Here is a 15,611-nt window from a genome sequence, read left to right on the forward strand (position 1 = left end):
AAAGGCGCAGGCCCCCTAGCCTACAAGCCCACGCCCCCTTGCACGACTGCGGTCCCACTCGGCCTCTAGGGGGCAGAGTCCAGCGAGCGGGCGATTTCCCGGGCCCGCCCCCCGGGTTCTTGAAAGCTAAAGCGTGGCAGGGGCCGGGCCGGGGAAGCGGAGGAGGCGGGTCTCCATAGAAACCTCCACCTGTTTCCGGCCAGGCTGTGCGCGATTAGGGGCTGTTACCGGGGCCAATCTCAGCCAGCTCGCCTTTTCCCGGCGGCCTCTGCGGGAGCGGTGGGTGTTGTACACAATCATCATGGCGGCGGCCGGAGCCCCGGATGGTGAGTGTGGAGGGGGTGGCGGGCGCCCGGGTCGGGCCGAGGTGAAGCGGGAGCCCCTGGGGGATGCGGCCTGGCGCGGCGGGGGGAGCAGTCTGGCTCGGGAGCGGCGGTCCGGCGGCGCCCGGGCAGAATCCGGTCCCAGGCCCAGCCCGCGGCGAGCGCCCACCCCCTAACCCCCTTGCAGGCATGGAGGAACCGAGCATGGACACGGAGGCCGAGACCGTGGCGACCGAGGGGCCCGCGCGGCCCCTCAGCTGCTTGGAGGCCGAAGCCGCGGCGGGGGCGGCGGCCGAGGACTCCTGCGCCGCGCGAGGCAGTCTGCAGCCTGCCCCGGCCCAGCCCCCTGGGGACCTCGCGGCCCAGGCCTCGGTCAGCAACGGCGAGGACGCGGGCGGCGGCGCGGGCAGGGAGTTGGTGGACCTGAAGATCATCTGGAACAAGACCAAGCACGACGTGAAGTTTCCCCTGGATAGCACAGGCTCCGAACTAAAACAGAAGATTCACTCGATTACAGGTAATCCCCGTGGCTCTGACAGCCTTTCCCACTTCACCTACCTAGTGTTGACGCTGTGCTAGGCACCGCGCTGGCCTGTTTCCTTGCATCAGCGTTCTCAATGCTCACAACAGTCCTCCCAAGTAAGTAGTAATGTGCCTGTTATTCAGGTGGCGAAAATGAGACCCGAAGTCAGAGCTAGTCAGTGACTGAGCTGGGATTCAAGTCCATTTCTGACTCTTCGGCCCAAGTTTCTAACTCGTGCTTCTAACATCTCTAATAAAATGACCTAAGGCGCTTGTGAAATTTACAGCTCCTAGGCCCTTCCCCCTGGAGATTTTGATTCAGTGGGTCTGGAATGTGGCCAGGAATTATTTTTAGCAAATGCCTCAGGTACTTCTAATAAGGGAAGTTTAGGAAACACTGTTTTTGGCTCTCATGCTGGCCCTTTCACAGATGCTTGTATTACTTAGTTTTTTCTTATTTACAGCAGTTTGCCATCTGAAATGATTTTCTTTTTACATTTTCTGCACGTATTCTGTAAGCTCCATAAAAACAGAAACCTTATTGGTTTCTATATCCCTGAGGTTTGTGGACTCTCACTTAATATTTGAGTCACAAGATGGTTGAGGAACAACTTGGAATGAATAATAGCTGATATTTATTGATCAGTTATTAAATACCAGGTGCTGCACTAAATGCTCCATATTTATTATATCTTAGTCCTTAAAACGAGTTCATACAGAAGGAACTATTGTCATTACTCTTATGAAGTTCTGGAGGCTCGGAGAGGTTGTGAATTGCCTGAGTGCACAAAAGTAATTGGCAGTAGAGCAGTATTCACTTTCGGGTCTGTTGTGCAAGAATGTTTTTTGTTTCTTCCTTTCACTGTCCTCTACCTTTTCTCAAGGTCTCCCGCCTGCCATGCAGAAAGTCATGTATAAGGGACTTGTCCCTGAGGATAAGACGTTGAGAGAAATAAAAATCACCAGTGGAGCCAAGATCATGGTGGTTGGCTCCACGATAAATGATGTTTTAGCAGTGAACACACCCAAAGATGCTGCCCAGCAGGACGCAAAGGCCGAAGAGAACAAGAAGGAGCCTCTGTGCAGGCAGAAAGTGAGTCTGTCGTGTGATTGTTGGTCCTGGGAAGTGTGAGGCTTTGTCCTCTCAAGCCTAGGCTGGTTGTATCCTTTCTAGAATAAGCTCCTTTTTGGACAGGGCCCATGATGGAAATTTATGGCAGCAGTTGGGTGCGGCTGGCTGTTGAGTGGAGGTGACAACTACCTGAGATTTGCATCTTTGTCTCATCTGGCGGGTCAGTGTGTCTCAAGTCTATCTACTTTAGGATAAGGCCTTTGTAAAGGCAGGCTTTAGACCAGGTACTGAAATGAAGCAGATGTGGGTTTCTCTCCTATTTAGTGCCAGAGAAAAATGCCACTGTTGGAATTAATCCTCCATTTTACACAAGTGCTTGCATTTGTTTTTTTGGCTTGTGGCTTCCCTCACGCCAACAAGCCCTTTTCTGGATAGGCATGGAAATCAATAGCTTTCAGAGGTTCCTCTAAAACTGACTGTTTCAGGAAGCCAAATGAAGCTGACTAGGAAGATAACTCTGCTGATTTTCTTTTTTCCCTCTTCCTGGTCTGTGAAATGGGGGCCTGAATTTTTACATGCTTTGTTGGTCATTTTGGATGGAAGAGATCCAGCCTGTTTTGTGCTCATTGTAGCCATTCAGATTCTTTTTTGTGACTGGGAAAAGTAAACGTGTTTCACTGTGGAAGGAACTGATTGGAAGAACCATCACTTGTGATCTTATCACCCAGCTAACCCCACTTGTAGTTATGGAGTCTCCTGGCTACTCTTAATGTGTTCCAGGAAAATAGATATTCTCAACTTAATCTGTATCCTGAGGAGAGTAAACCAACCTTGACCAACATCAGTTTCAGTGACCTTAGGCACCAAGGCACATGGCCAACAGTGTGAGAAGGACACAATTTTCTGTTACAGGTCCGTAATCCCTTATATGTGCTTCCAGAACCCCAAAAGAGTCTGAAAACCCAAGTGCTTTTATAAATTTGGCAGCAAAACCTGATCAGAATTAGTGTGAATAGTCATGTTTTGCCCTAGAAATATTAACATATTTAGTAACAAGGTACTATTCTAGACTCCACAAAGAATATTATGTAGTGTAGTTTAAAACTGTATTACGAAAAAAAAGAAAAACTGCATTTCGTTCATAAAATTCTTAAAAGTTTTAGACTTTATAAAGTACAAAACATTTGTCCTTAGGGTTTCAGATAAGAGGCTGTAAACCTATATTAACATCTAAAATGTGTTTATTTGGACACTTTTGTCTCTAAATATGGGATGATAATGTCTTGTAACTAAATGAGTGCATTTCCATTTTCATATCTTCCCCTGCCACAATGTATGAAATTGTCAAATAGGAACATGTCAGACATGAATGAGCCTTCCCACTGGTTACACCCTTGGAGCATAACATGCCTCTTAAATACAGGTTTTGAGTTACTAATGGTAGCTTAACAGGCTTTTTAGAAGTGTTCTCCACAGTGAAGGGAAAATTCTTCAAAAGGTACTTGTGAGGTATGAGTCCAGTTAGGCTTCTAATCCATGCAGCTTTGTTCCATTGATGCCGGTTATGAGGCATAACGTGGCCTACTGAGAGGGACCCGTTCTCCTGGCTTTTCATCAGCTTGCTCAAGAATCTAGGGCTGATATGTAGAGTGACCTTTTGCTAGTAGTCTGGCAGTGTTGAGTTTATTCCTGCCAGAGGGTTTCCACCATGCCGGTGCGGGTTTAAGCTGGCTCTTGGCCACCTGGTCCTTAAATTCGATTAAATGTTTACCCTCTACCCACTTGTTACCCTACAGTTCTAGCTTGACCAGACAGCGACTGTACCTGTAAAGCCACAGATGGAGAGGAAACAAGACTCAGGCATTTGGGCCAGACAGAAACAGTTTTAGGGGGCCATGAGCCTAATTAGAACCCTTAACGAGCTGCTTCAGACTCCTGAGGTGGGAGTGGGGTTAGAGACTTCTTAATGTCAGGCTTTAATCAGCATTTCTCTTTGGAAATGTGGCTCCTGAGCTTTCTGTTTAGCTGGGGTTGAGGGTGGGGTTATGGGGAAGATTTGTGCAGTGGACTGAGTCTCCATTTGTTGAAGGAGTGCCCCTTCTAGGACAGCTAAGCTGATTATCAGCATCCTTATAGGTTTCTCTGGGAGTTTAAGTTGACAGAAACGGCTGTCCTGTTTTGTACATGCCAGGAGAGCAAGCACCCTTTGTGGCTGTCTTATCTTGATGTTTATTAATTCTTTCAGTGGTGATTTCGGGAGAGGGGGAGAAGGAAGTAGAGTTTATTTGAATTAGCAATCTGGAAATCCTGATTGCTCTAGAGCTTTGATGTCTAATGTGGTAGCCACATGTGGCTGATTAAAATTCAGTAATATTAAGAATTCAGTTCCTTACTCATGCTAGCCATGTTTCAAGTGCTTAATAGCCACAGGTGACTCATGGCTACTGTTTTGGACAGCATAGATATAGAACATTTCCATCATGGAAATTTCTGCTGGACAGCACTGCTCTGTAGTGTCAAAGGACCCATATCTGTAGTCACAAAAAGCTTTTGAACCAAAACATTAAGGCTTTCTTCATTCTCTTTTTCAAAGAGGTAATAATAGACCAAAATGCAGTCAGCTGTTTCATTTATTTATCTCTTCTGACTTATAGCAACACAGGAAAGTATTGGATAAAGGGAAACCTGAAGATGTGATGCCGTCTGTTAAGGGTGCCCAGGTAAGCCGAACTCCTTTGTGAGCATTCTGAAAAGGAACCAGGCTCACCTTCTGACTTCCTGAGGTTCCTGCAATCAGGTCCTCGAGTCTTGTCCCGTCTTCTTTTCCTGTCTCGCCTTGTTTCTGGTTCCTCCCTCTCTTACCATGCTCTTGTGTCTCCAGGAGCGCCTGCCAGCTGTACCCTTATCTGGCATGTACAATAAGTCCGGGGGAAAAGTGAGACTTACCTTTAAGCTAGAACAAGACCAGCTGTGGATCGGCACTAAAGGTACGGACTGCTCTCACCTCTTCCTGGCTCACTGCCTCTCGTACCCTGCAGGGCGTGGCCTTGGGTGCAATTCTGCTCCTCATTCTGAAATCCTTCTCCACTGTGCTTTGTGTGCTCCTGGCTTTCAATTTTGCTTTTTGATGCTCGCCTTCTATTTGGACCCTCTTCCCTCATTCTTTCTAGTCTGATCTCAGGGCCAATCCATAAGACATTGGCTCTTCAGTTGCAGCCAAAACCAGAGGTTCCAAACGTGTGGCCTTAGGGCCAGGTCTAGTCCACAGACAAGGGTTTTATGAGTTTACACACAATCTGTGAAAATCGGGAGGTTTCACTGGATCTGATTTTTTTTTTTTTTGTGCTTCTCTTGAAAAGAAGCAAAAGATCTAGCCATTCTGGACCTGCATTTTCACATGGCAATGATCAGACGGAGCTGAGCAGTGGTTTCAGGGGGTCCATGCTGTAGTCCTCACTGTTTCATTTATCTTTTACTGTAGCCAGCTTTATTAATTTATGACACCTGCCTGGCTCCTGTAGATCAGAGTTTGCCCCTGTACTAGGGACCTGCCCCTCCTTCCCTGCCTGGTTGCCCTCTGCTTCCCCGCCCCTACCCTGCCTGTGCCTGTGAATCAGGCTTGCTTTTTGCTGGGAAGTGTCTCTGACTGTCCTCCCTCTCCCTTCCCCCAGATGGTTTAAAATCTTGTCAGTTACATTCCAGAATTATCTGTGTCCCTTTCTTTGCCACTCTGTTGCGCCAGTTAACTCCTAGCGTCTCAAATCTTGGTCTGTTAAAGCAAATTAACCTATATCCCTGCCCCATCTGGGATCTCTTTTGTCCTGCCCATCTTCTGTACTGGTTTTTCCTCACTGGTTCCTGTGCTCAAAAACCTTGCGCTCTTTTAAGGCCAAGTTCAAATGCCTAAACACAGTGTCCCGTATTCTCAACGATGGGGCCCAGTTTAAGTTTCTGACCTCACTTCCTGCCCCACTTGCATTGTTGTGCCCTACGTACTTCAACTGCATCACTCCCTGAGCTTCCCACCGTGCTTTGCACAGCTCATGTCTTTGCTCATTGCTGTGCCCTTACCCAGAATGCCTATTTCCCATTCCTGTTGTTAACAAAGTCTTCCGAGGTCCTACCTAAATGTGCTCTCCTAATGAAGCCTTCCCTGATATCTCCCCCACCCTCCAAATGAATTGCTGCCCCTTCTGTTCATAGAGAGCCCCGTTATATCCGCAGAGCACTCATTACTCTCTGACTTGTCTGTCCCCCTGTTAGATTCCTGGAGGGAACCGAACATGCCTAATTCACCTGTTTCTGGCCAGCACTGTAGGTATTCAGTGTTCGAGGTAAATGGTAAAGAGAAGTATAGGGGATCTCATCGTCTGAGGTTACTTGGTTTCAGGGACAGGCCATTTAGTATGATTCTGCTTAAAATGGGACCAAAGTTTTATGGAAAATAATTGGAGTAGGGGTGATGGGGAGTGAGATTTTAATCATGTGAAATATGAAAATGTTTCTTGTTTTCAACCCTATCCTGATTCTTAAAATGAACAAAGACTGAAATGGCCAAAATGCTTGAGTTTTCTAACAAGTTTATGATTCCTTGCTATAGTCTTCATTTCACTTTCGACTCTAACTGCATGGGCACAGCAAGTTGTGCATAATATTTAAGGGCTTTCCCAGCATTCCCAGGGCCTTTGAACCCTTTAGCAGGTCATTCTCTTCTGCAGAGCCTGTCACATCATCAGTTTTTTTTAATTGTGAGCTGCCCTGCCTCTGTCAGGTCGTCACTTATTCATGACCTTGCAGGTGATTTTGCTTAGTTCTCCACCATTGCATTGACTTGCTGAGAGCCTGCCTCTTCCTAGGCTTGCACTTTCACTCGGGCAGCCTAATGGGAGGCAGGGGCTAAGGATGCTGGCCCAGAGGGTGGGTGCAGGCAGGGGAGCTGGACGAGGACTAAGTGTGTCAGTGTTCGTTGGTTCCTCAGGGAGTGTTTTCAGGTTATGAAGTTGTATAGGAACCAACATCGTAACTGCAGGGGCTAAAGAGAACCTCCCACACGTGAGTTAGAGGTTTTATTTCAGCTTGTAGGAGCAGCTGCCTTTCTGCTTTGGCACAAAGGCAGAGCTCTAGAAGAATCTTGATGTATCAGGGCTTCAGAGCTGTTGAGAGCCGCATTACTCACTAGCCTTGTTAAAGAGCCTGGCCGTGAACATTCATGTCTTCAAGGGTTGACCAAGGCCGGGCTTTCCATTCCCACCCAGACTGCTGTGTCAGTGTACCTCAGGCTTTCTTCTCACTTGGGAGCCCAGTAGTCCTGTCACCTGGGTGTCCTCAGCACTGTCCGAGGAGGACAGCTTGTTCTGGGAGTTGGCTGCCAGCCACTGGCTTCATCTTTCTGCTGACGTGACCATCCCAGCTGCTAGTTGGCCTCTTTCTCGATGGGGTGCTTTACCGAGTGGCACTCAGGGGCTTCTGCGGTAGCGTGTGTAGAAGGCAGCACTGACAGCCTCAGGCCCAGTGGAGGGGGAAGAACGAGCTCCAGGCAGGAACTGGGACCTGTGACCACGTGGAGCCGCCTCGGGGGAGCATGTGCCCTGCTTGTAGGGAACTCGAGTCTCTAATCTAGCTGATTGCTGTCACTCAGGAATGTGGGCCCAGGATTGTTGAATCTTCTGTGTTTTCAAGAGAAGCCAGAAGTTCATATTTTTGCGTGAAATCTCTGGACAATTCAAAATGGCTGATGTTTTTAAAAGTTTCCATCTTAAAGATAAGTGCTGGTCAGGTCCTACCTGTGGGTCACTGTTTTAGAGCCACTGAAAGTCAAAATCTGAATGAACATCTTTAGGTCCCATCTCCTCATCCCCATTTTTCAGAGACCAAGGCCCACAGGATGGAAGTAACATGTCTCGAGTCACCAACTAGACGACAGGTCAGGGCTCTGAGTTCCTGGTTTGTTTTGTCAACTTATTCGTTTTCCAGATTTTGCTTTCTGCAAAGCCTGTAATGAGTTTTCCAGCTTGGTTTCTCCATGTGCTGAGAACTCCTCCCTGAGGTGTCTGCTGCTTCTGGGCGGTGGCTTTGTTGTGTAGATGCCCCCACCTCTCCTGCCGCCAGCCCTGTCCTGCTCCCCTCGGCTCACCTCCAGTCTCATCTCACTCCAGGCATCCCTCGCTGCCTCCTCTCTCTTACCTGCCATCCTTAAACTTGCTGCAAAATGTCTTCTCACCCCATGTGATAAGTGGCATTTAGAGTGTTAATCATAAGAGGTTATGAATGCTCTCGGAGAACTTCTTCAAGTGTGTGTATTTGGAGGGGTGGGGGACCAAGGGAGGGAATGGGGGGGAGGGTGAGTGAGCAGGATCAAGGGATAGAAACTGGTCTTAAAGCCCCAAGCATCCCCCTTCCTGTACAAGTCACAGGGGCATGCAGTTGCCTCTTTTTGGTCCCCTTGGCTATCCCAGGTGCCAGAGACCTCAGCCAGGGCCTGGCTTGGCAATAAGGGTGCAGAGGAATTTCGTGGGTGTTTAGTAATCATGAGACGTTACGGAGTAACATGGGCCAGGCTATACCTCTGCTCTCAGAAACCTTTACTACCTCTGTCAAGTCCAGTTCCCCATTTGCTCCTAAGAAGTTCCCACCTCCCAAGCCGGGCTGGAGGTGCACTGACCAGATCTTTCCCGTCGTCCCTAGAGGGTGGGGAGAGATTCCCCCAGCCACCAGCCCTGAGGAGGGACTACTGAGTCACAGGAGTAGAGCAGGGGGGCCTTTAATAATCACTGTAATCCCTCTTAACTTAGAGCGGACTGAGAAATTGCCCATGGGTTCCATTAAAAATGTGGTCAGTGAACCTATCGAAGGACACGAAGACTACCACATGATGGTAAGTAGCCGGCGTGGCCTGGCCCTCCCTAGACTCCTGCTTCTGCTCCTCCAACAGGGGATGGATGTTTCACTGAGAAGAGTACTCAGTGTTGAGAAGACGCGCAGGGTTAAGACCCTCATGTTGTCTTCCCATTCTTAGAACTTAATCCGTGACCTAGTCCTCGTTCTGTTTATTTTGCAAACCGCACCCCGCCCCCAGCAGTTTAAAGGGGAGACACTTTATCTCTGCTGCATCTCTCATATCTGTAATGTTTTGTTTTTAGACCAGGAAAATAAATATAAAGAGGAGGTTAATGGCTTGTGGGTCTTCATTTTAAGTTTTGTCTTGCGTATGAAACAAAACCTCCCACTCGCCTTGGCGTCTGTGAGGGCAGCAGGCTGCCCCTTTCTGCAGTGATGTTGCTTATCCCAGAGGGCAGCCCTCGAGTGGCCGAGGACCCTGTGGGGAGGGTGGAGTCTGTGACCTGGTTAAGCAAGGAGTTGTGCTCTAAAGAGAGCGGCTGCTCTTTCCCGGACAGCACGTCTGGAGGCATTCCCCAGGTCTGCAGAACAGAGCAGGAGTTCCGTGGCGAGACTCCCTGAGCAGCTTAGGCAGACACCTGTCTTCCCAGCACTGTTGAAGGGACTGCTTTAAAAAGGAAGTTCAGCCACCTTGCTCCGAAGTTGCTGTGCCAGGGACCTGAGCTGAGCGGTGATAGGGTGCGGGCGGGGCTGCCTCCCTTGCTCGCTGAGGAGGTGACAGTGATGTAGCCACAGCGGCGGCGGCCCAGCCCAGGGAGGAGCAGGAGCCAGCGGTCTGAGCTGCGGGTTGGCCTCCAGGGTTCATGGCGCAGGGAGGTGTTGGGAGGTCCGGGAAAAGGGGATCTCGAGGTATGGCGGTTCTCTCTGGGCAGATGACAGGTCCCCTGGCTCTAGGAGGTCAGCCAGTCGTGTCCCCTCTGCTGCCCTGTCGGGGTCTGTCAGCTCAGGGGCTTCGTCAGGCCATGGCTGGCCATGCAGCCCTGGGTGCACAGCTCATGGGTGTCCTCCGGGCAGTGGCGACGACGACATGGGCTCCTTTCAGGCCCTCGGGCGGCCCTTCCGCCACTAGTCTCTGTAGTCTTTAAAGGATTGCAGGTGATTTGTTTTGCCTGCTCAGTGAATTTTTCTGTTTTACAAGTTGGATTTTAATATTTTCAGTTGGGCCCCTTCACTCCCTTTCGAAACATCTGTCTCACCAGTTTGACCCGGTAGGGTTTGCAGTCCCAGTTTTCAGACAGCCTGGGAAGAAGGATTTCAAACAAGTAGAGTGGACCATTTTGGACATCTTTTAAGGAGGTGGTGTGGACGGCTAATGCCTTTGTATTTAGTTTAAATGCTGATTTCTCTCTGGAGTCATTGCTGGCAGAGGTGGGTTCTAATCGCCCCCTTTCTTTTCTAAACGCCATTAAGTAGCACCTTGGCCTTTGTCTTAATGAAAGTGTTTATTTCCCTCTTTGCAGATGCCATTTCACTAGCTAGATTCACAGGTCACCTTAGAAAAGGGGGGAATGTCACCTTAGAGAAATGTTAAAAAGCATAGAAAAGGACCGAGAGTACTATAACAAACCCATATATCCATCACCAAGAAATGACTATTGTAAATATTTTGTAACTTGTTTTCAATCTTGCTTTAAATAAAAGAAAATATACCAGCAGTGAATATGTCCCCATTGTCTTCCCCTCCCCCCATTGCCATTATCATGATTTATCATGTGGATCCTTCCCATCTCTCTGTGCATTTATTTTCACGTATATCCATGACCAAGCTACAGTATTGTTTTGTGTTTTTTCAGTTTTCATAAATGGTATCATGGTATGTATCGTTCTGCAACTTGCTTTTTTTTGGTTCGACATTACAATCTGTCTGTATTAACTCTAGATCCAGTTCATACCTTGTAAAAGTAAATCTAGTATTCATACGAGTAGGTCACTTTTAATTTTGCGTTCCCTTACTGATGGATATGTAGGTTGTTTCCAGGTTTTTATCATTTCTGACAGTGCTGCTTTGAACACTCATGTCTGTTTCCTCCTGCATGTGTGACAGTTTTCCTAGGGCAGTGGTTCTCAAACTGGTCTCCAGATCAGCAGTATTACATCCCCTGGGAACTTGTTAGAAATGCAGATCCTCAGGCCCCGCCCCACCTCTCTGGAACCAGGAACTTTAAGGGCTGGAGCCCACCATTCTGTTCTAACAAGCCCCCAGCTGGCTCTGCTGCACGCGCGAGTTCGGGAACCACCGCTTTAGGATCGGCTATGCTTAACTCTCCCACCTTTTTATGTTTTATTTATCCATTTATTTTTGACAGGAGAATGCTCCCCATGTGCACAGTTTTTTTTTTCCCCTTCCCCTTTTAATTAATTCACTTCTCAGCCCTCCCCATGTTTGTTGTGCTGCCTGCTCAGTCTCCCGACCTCTGAAGTACCGCTTGGTTTTCCTTTTTCCCTTCCAGGCGTTTCAGTTGGGCCCCACGGAAGCCTCTTACTACTGGGTGTACTGGGTTCCAACTCAATATGTGGATGCAATCAAAGACACTGTGCTGGGGAAATGGCAGTATTTTTGAAAGCACTTTCACCTCTGGCCCAGGAGACTGACCCAAAGTGAAGGACATTGCTGGGAGAGGCCTGCAGCATCCCTGGATTTCAGAGTTCTGGAACTTTGTTCAAAAAAAATCTATATCCAATCTAAGGTGATGTGGTGACTGAAGCCAGAGGTGATGTACTTTCACCATTAGCTTAATTTTAACTTAAAATCACCAGTTCCCTTTCTTGCAGTCAGCTTCATACCATTTTTAAAAGTCAATATGGTGGAAATCAATAAATCTGAATTCTGAACATGTTGTGTGGAATACTCTTAAGTGTGTTTGAGAGTAGATCTACCAATTTTGTTTAGAAAGCAATGATCAAAAGCTTTCTGGTTTCTTTCTTTTTTTTTTTAAGTGATTTCACCTGAAATATTTTCATGACTCTTTGGTTGCAAACATTTGGACTGCGTTGTGATGAGTTGGGGTGGGTTTTTCCCTCTCTTATATGAAATTGTATGCAGAATGTGGGGTTAGTAAGCCATATTTCTCTGTCCATTGATTCAGAATGAATTCTTTCCCTTTTTATTTTCCCACTTCCTAGATTGGAATTTATGTTTTAAAAACCCAAAGATGTCAGTTCCTCCTTTTGTACCTCATCACCACTTCCTTTCCTGGCTTCCCTCCTGCCACGCTGCTGCTCGTGAGCACTAGGCGGGAGAGGAAGAGCTGTGGGTCTGGTCGGGGTCACTCGCACTGGCCGTGGTGATTGCCGAGCAGCAGAGCGTGTCCCAGTGACTCCTGTCTGAACGTCTTGCCCTTTGGGCCCCGATCTCTGGGGAGATCCGCTGCTGCTTTGACGGTTGTCTGCAGCCCTCACTGATTCGGCTTTGAGGCCCAGCCTGGCACAGGTGTGCCTGGGTATGCCGACAAAGACCTCTTTGAGAGGAGCCAGGTGGAAGCCAGTTACACAGCCCTACAGCCACAGGCCCAGATCCTTCTTTCCTTAGAAGTTTCGAGAAAGTCTTCAGCAGTCCAATGATTCTTTCAGTTACGCGTCTCCATTGGGTCCTTCTGCTCATGTGTTATGTTCAAGTGTCCTTCATCCCAGGTTCAGAGATGCTGCCTTTCTCAAGAAGAAGACATCTGACCTAGTGGGTTGGCCGATGTATTTAAACATCGAAAATGGGATAAATGGCTTTCGTGATTAGCTCTCCCTCTTCTGGTTTTAGCCCTTATGTTCTTCGTCCACGTGAAGTTCTGTTGTCTCCCGATGGCTTGGTTGACTCTGGAATGAGGGACGGTCTCTTGGTGAATGATGCCCTTTGTGCTGTTCGCTGTTGCTCTGCTGCTGTCTTTGCAATTCTCGTCTCACTGGTGCAGGCCCTCATAGTAAGGTTTGGCGAGAGATGTTCCAAACTTCACATTTTGGATTCTAGACTGTTATCCCTCATTCTGTGAAATGTATTAGCATGTGTTCGCCTAAGATGACTATTCCTTGTGAGCCAGTTTATGGTGATATTCTGCGCCCTTCCCTTCTAAGCTGTAGTTCAGGAATCCAGCCCATCCAGACAGACTCTTGCTTTTCGTGGTGTAGTCAATGCCAAGTTATGCATCTGGGCAGGAAAACCTGTTGCTTTTTTGGGGGGCATAAGTATGTATGGGAAGTGTGTAGTGTTCAGGAAACTGCCTGGTTTTCATCCTTGAAAAAGGAGCAGTGACTGTAGCTTTTCTGTCCTCGTTGGCCCGCAGCTCCTGGAGAAAAGAGTGCTTCTTTGCTTCTTGTTGAAGCCTCCCTCTGCAGTTGACAGGCCTACAGAGGAAACGGTCACGTAGCAAGAAGAGCGTCACCTCAGTTTGAATACTGCCCTTTCTGTTGGCCGGCGTCCCTGTCCCGGAGGCTTATCCTGACAGTGCCACACGCCTGCTTTTGGTCTCTTGAAGCACGCGTCTCCGTCCCCAGACTGGCCGCGTGGGGCTGCTCTCTGAGGCCCTCCCTGCCAGGTCTCCTCACTTCCCCCACTTGTGCGGCTGCCCGTGCCACCTGACGCCCCTCCCTCCTGGTGACAGCGTGTGTCCCGTCCGTCTCCCTGCTCCCCGAGGGCCAAACCGCCTCTCGCTCAGGCTGGTGTCATCTCAAGACAGGACCAAAGCCTGTGTGAGCCTTTTTATTTTAAGTAAAATGGTGCTTTTTTCCTTACTTGGAGATATATAAATAATGTAAATGACATCTTTTCATACGGACCTGTCTGAGTGTTGCTTTACAGAGCTCACTAAATCTGCTGGAACCATCTTGGGCTCTGGCTCCCGACTCCGTGGAGACCTTGCTGGAAGCCCCGGAGAGCCGAGGGGGCGGCACCAGGAGCCGCTGGGAGGAGTGTGGGGTGTACAGCCGTGCCTGGGTCCCAGCAGTGCTCACTGGCTTGTCACTCAGCCCCGTGAGTGGTCCCTTCATCATCATCTTACGGGCCAGAACGTACTGACTAAACCTGTGTTAGCAAACTGAGACTGTGCCCTTCGGTAGCCTCACGGTGTTCATTTTTCCCTCAGGATGCTTTCTGGGCAGAGCCCTGGCTGTGATCCCCTCGCCGCGGCCCGGGGCGTGCGTGCAGGGCAGGGTGGCCGAGGCCGCTGCTTTCTCTTGGGAGGTCGTGCCGGCGGTCCCCCTGCAGGGCTCGCTCGCTCGCTCGCTCGCTCACTCGCAGGCAGCCTGCCTTTCCTTCCCTCCCTGAGGCGACTTGGCAGGATAGTGACAAGCTTGTCCCCGCTCGGCCTGGCCCCTCAGCTCTGTTCCGGTCAGTCCAGTCAGAAAATGTAGAAAGACAGTCCCGACACGTGCTGGAACTCTTTGGTATTAAGTATTTTAATGGATGACGGGCCTTTAGCAAGTAGCATTAGCTCTTTTTAAATGAAGTCGAACTGAACTAAGGATGCACTTTCTCCGGAGTTGCTGCTTTAGATTACAAGGGCCAAGGAAACTCACTTTGCCACGTCTCTGAAAAGTTGCCGTATTTCAGCCGGAAGGGGCTGCCTTTCTTCTTACTCTCACTCTAACCACGTGCCTGGAGGAGCGGTCCTGGGCTCCGCACTTGGCCCGCCCTCTTTGCCGGGGGCAGGGAAGGGCGTGGGTTGGACCCCGGGTGCCAAGGGCCATGCAAGGGCGGCTTGCTTTCCACTGCATCCTCTGAGGGACGCCTCTTTCTCTCCTTGCCTCTGCTCATGCCTGTTGTCTTGGGAAAAGATGGTCCCTTTGTCTTAAGGCTTTGTGAAAAAGTCATCTCCAGTTAGGACTGGCCCCTGTTTCCTTCTTAGAGGGGCCTGGTGGCCTTTCTGAAGTTACAGGCGGTCAGGAGCCCTCCAAAGCGCGCGACATCTGGCAAATTTACCTGCCAGGCTGGGTGGTTCTACTGCTTTCTGAATTTCTAAGAACCTCTTCGTTTCGTAACCAGTTCTGCAGAATTATTTGACAATATATATAAGTACCATGTTTTCCTTGTGGTGTGCGCTCTGTTCTGGTTTTTGTTTTTAATCAAATGCCTGTTTGGGAGGAGATGAACGTATTTAGTCTGATTAGATTTGCGCTGCTGGATTTTTTTTTTAAGTGTAACCTTGACTAGCTGTCTTATTGTTTATCCTGTAAGATTAGTCTATCAATTAAAGTTTGATAATTAATTGCGTCTCCTTTTCCTTCCAATTCTTCACGCGCCTAATCTGTACTGGGGATTGACCAACATTTGGCAATGAGCCCAGAGCCATTTTTGGCCAGCTGTGGTGTACCATGTTACCGTCTGACTTATTTGGCGTATAAGTATATCCAAGTTTGTTCCTGCTGAAAATAGTTGATAAAGGGGTTTGACTTGTTTTACATTGTGTTAGTCAAACTACCACCTCGGCAGTCAGCCACGTCCCTGTTAGGGCTGTTCTCCTTGGCCCGGCCCCCAGGCATTGGAGGGGAAGCTGCCTCCCAGCCCTTACGCCTCCCGCCTAGCGCCTCGTGTGACTTCACTCTTCGAGGACATGTTTGGTGAAACACTGAGATGGAGCTGTAGCTCTAGCCTCAAGCTACAAAGACCCAGGAGGAGGGAGGGAGATCTGTTACCAAAAATGGGACAAAAGCAGAATCCTTGGCACAAAGAGTGACTATAGTTTGTCAGAACTGGTTTTGACCCAGCACCACTCCCACTGGAACCCTCTCTTCTCTTCCCCCTGCGTTGTAAATGTTCCTGAAGGTTCTGGTCTCACTGCCCCTTCCTGGCTCTTTTCCACTTTTCCAATACC

At 48.9% G+C, this 15,611-nt stretch overlaps 1 protein-coding gene across 4 annotated transcripts; it reads left to right on the forward strand.

The window, feature by feature from the left end:
* Nucleotides 1-82: 82 nt before the first annotated feature.
* Nucleotides 83-14,967, forward strand: UBFD1 (ubiquitin family domain containing 1). Of its 4 annotated transcripts, XM_029221624.1 has the most exons (7): nt 83-326; nt 511-840; nt 1,730-1,938; nt 4,572-4,637; nt 4,799-4,904; nt 8,709-8,791; nt 11,265-11,646. In XM_029221624.1, exons 1-7 carry the CDS (start codon nt 302-304, stop codon nt 11,373-11,375), a joined length of 930 nt encoding a protein of 309 aa, XP_029077457.1. In that variant the 5' UTR covers nt 83-301; the 3' UTR covers nt 11,376-11,646. The 4 variants fall into 4 exon arrangements, with proteins under 4 accessions (XP_029077457.1, XP_029077456.1, XP_029077458.1 ...); XM_029221623.1 differs by having other exon boundaries at nt 234-326; nt 8,709-14,967; XM_029221625.1 differs by lacking the exons at nt 8,709-8,791; nt 11,265-11,646 and adding an exon at nt 6,181-8,207 and having other exon boundaries at nt 234-326.
* Nucleotides 14,968-15,611: the final 644 nt, after the last annotated feature.

This window comes from Monodon monoceros, unplaced genomic scaffold (genome assembly GCF_005190385.1).
Source record: "Monodon monoceros isolate NGI ecotype Baffin Bay Population unplaced genomic scaffold, NGI_Narwhal_1 Super_Scaffold_13, whole genome shotgun sequence".
NCBI classification, from domain to species: domain Eukaryota; kingdom Metazoa; phylum Chordata; class Mammalia; order Artiodactyla; family Monodontidae; genus Monodon; species Monodon monoceros.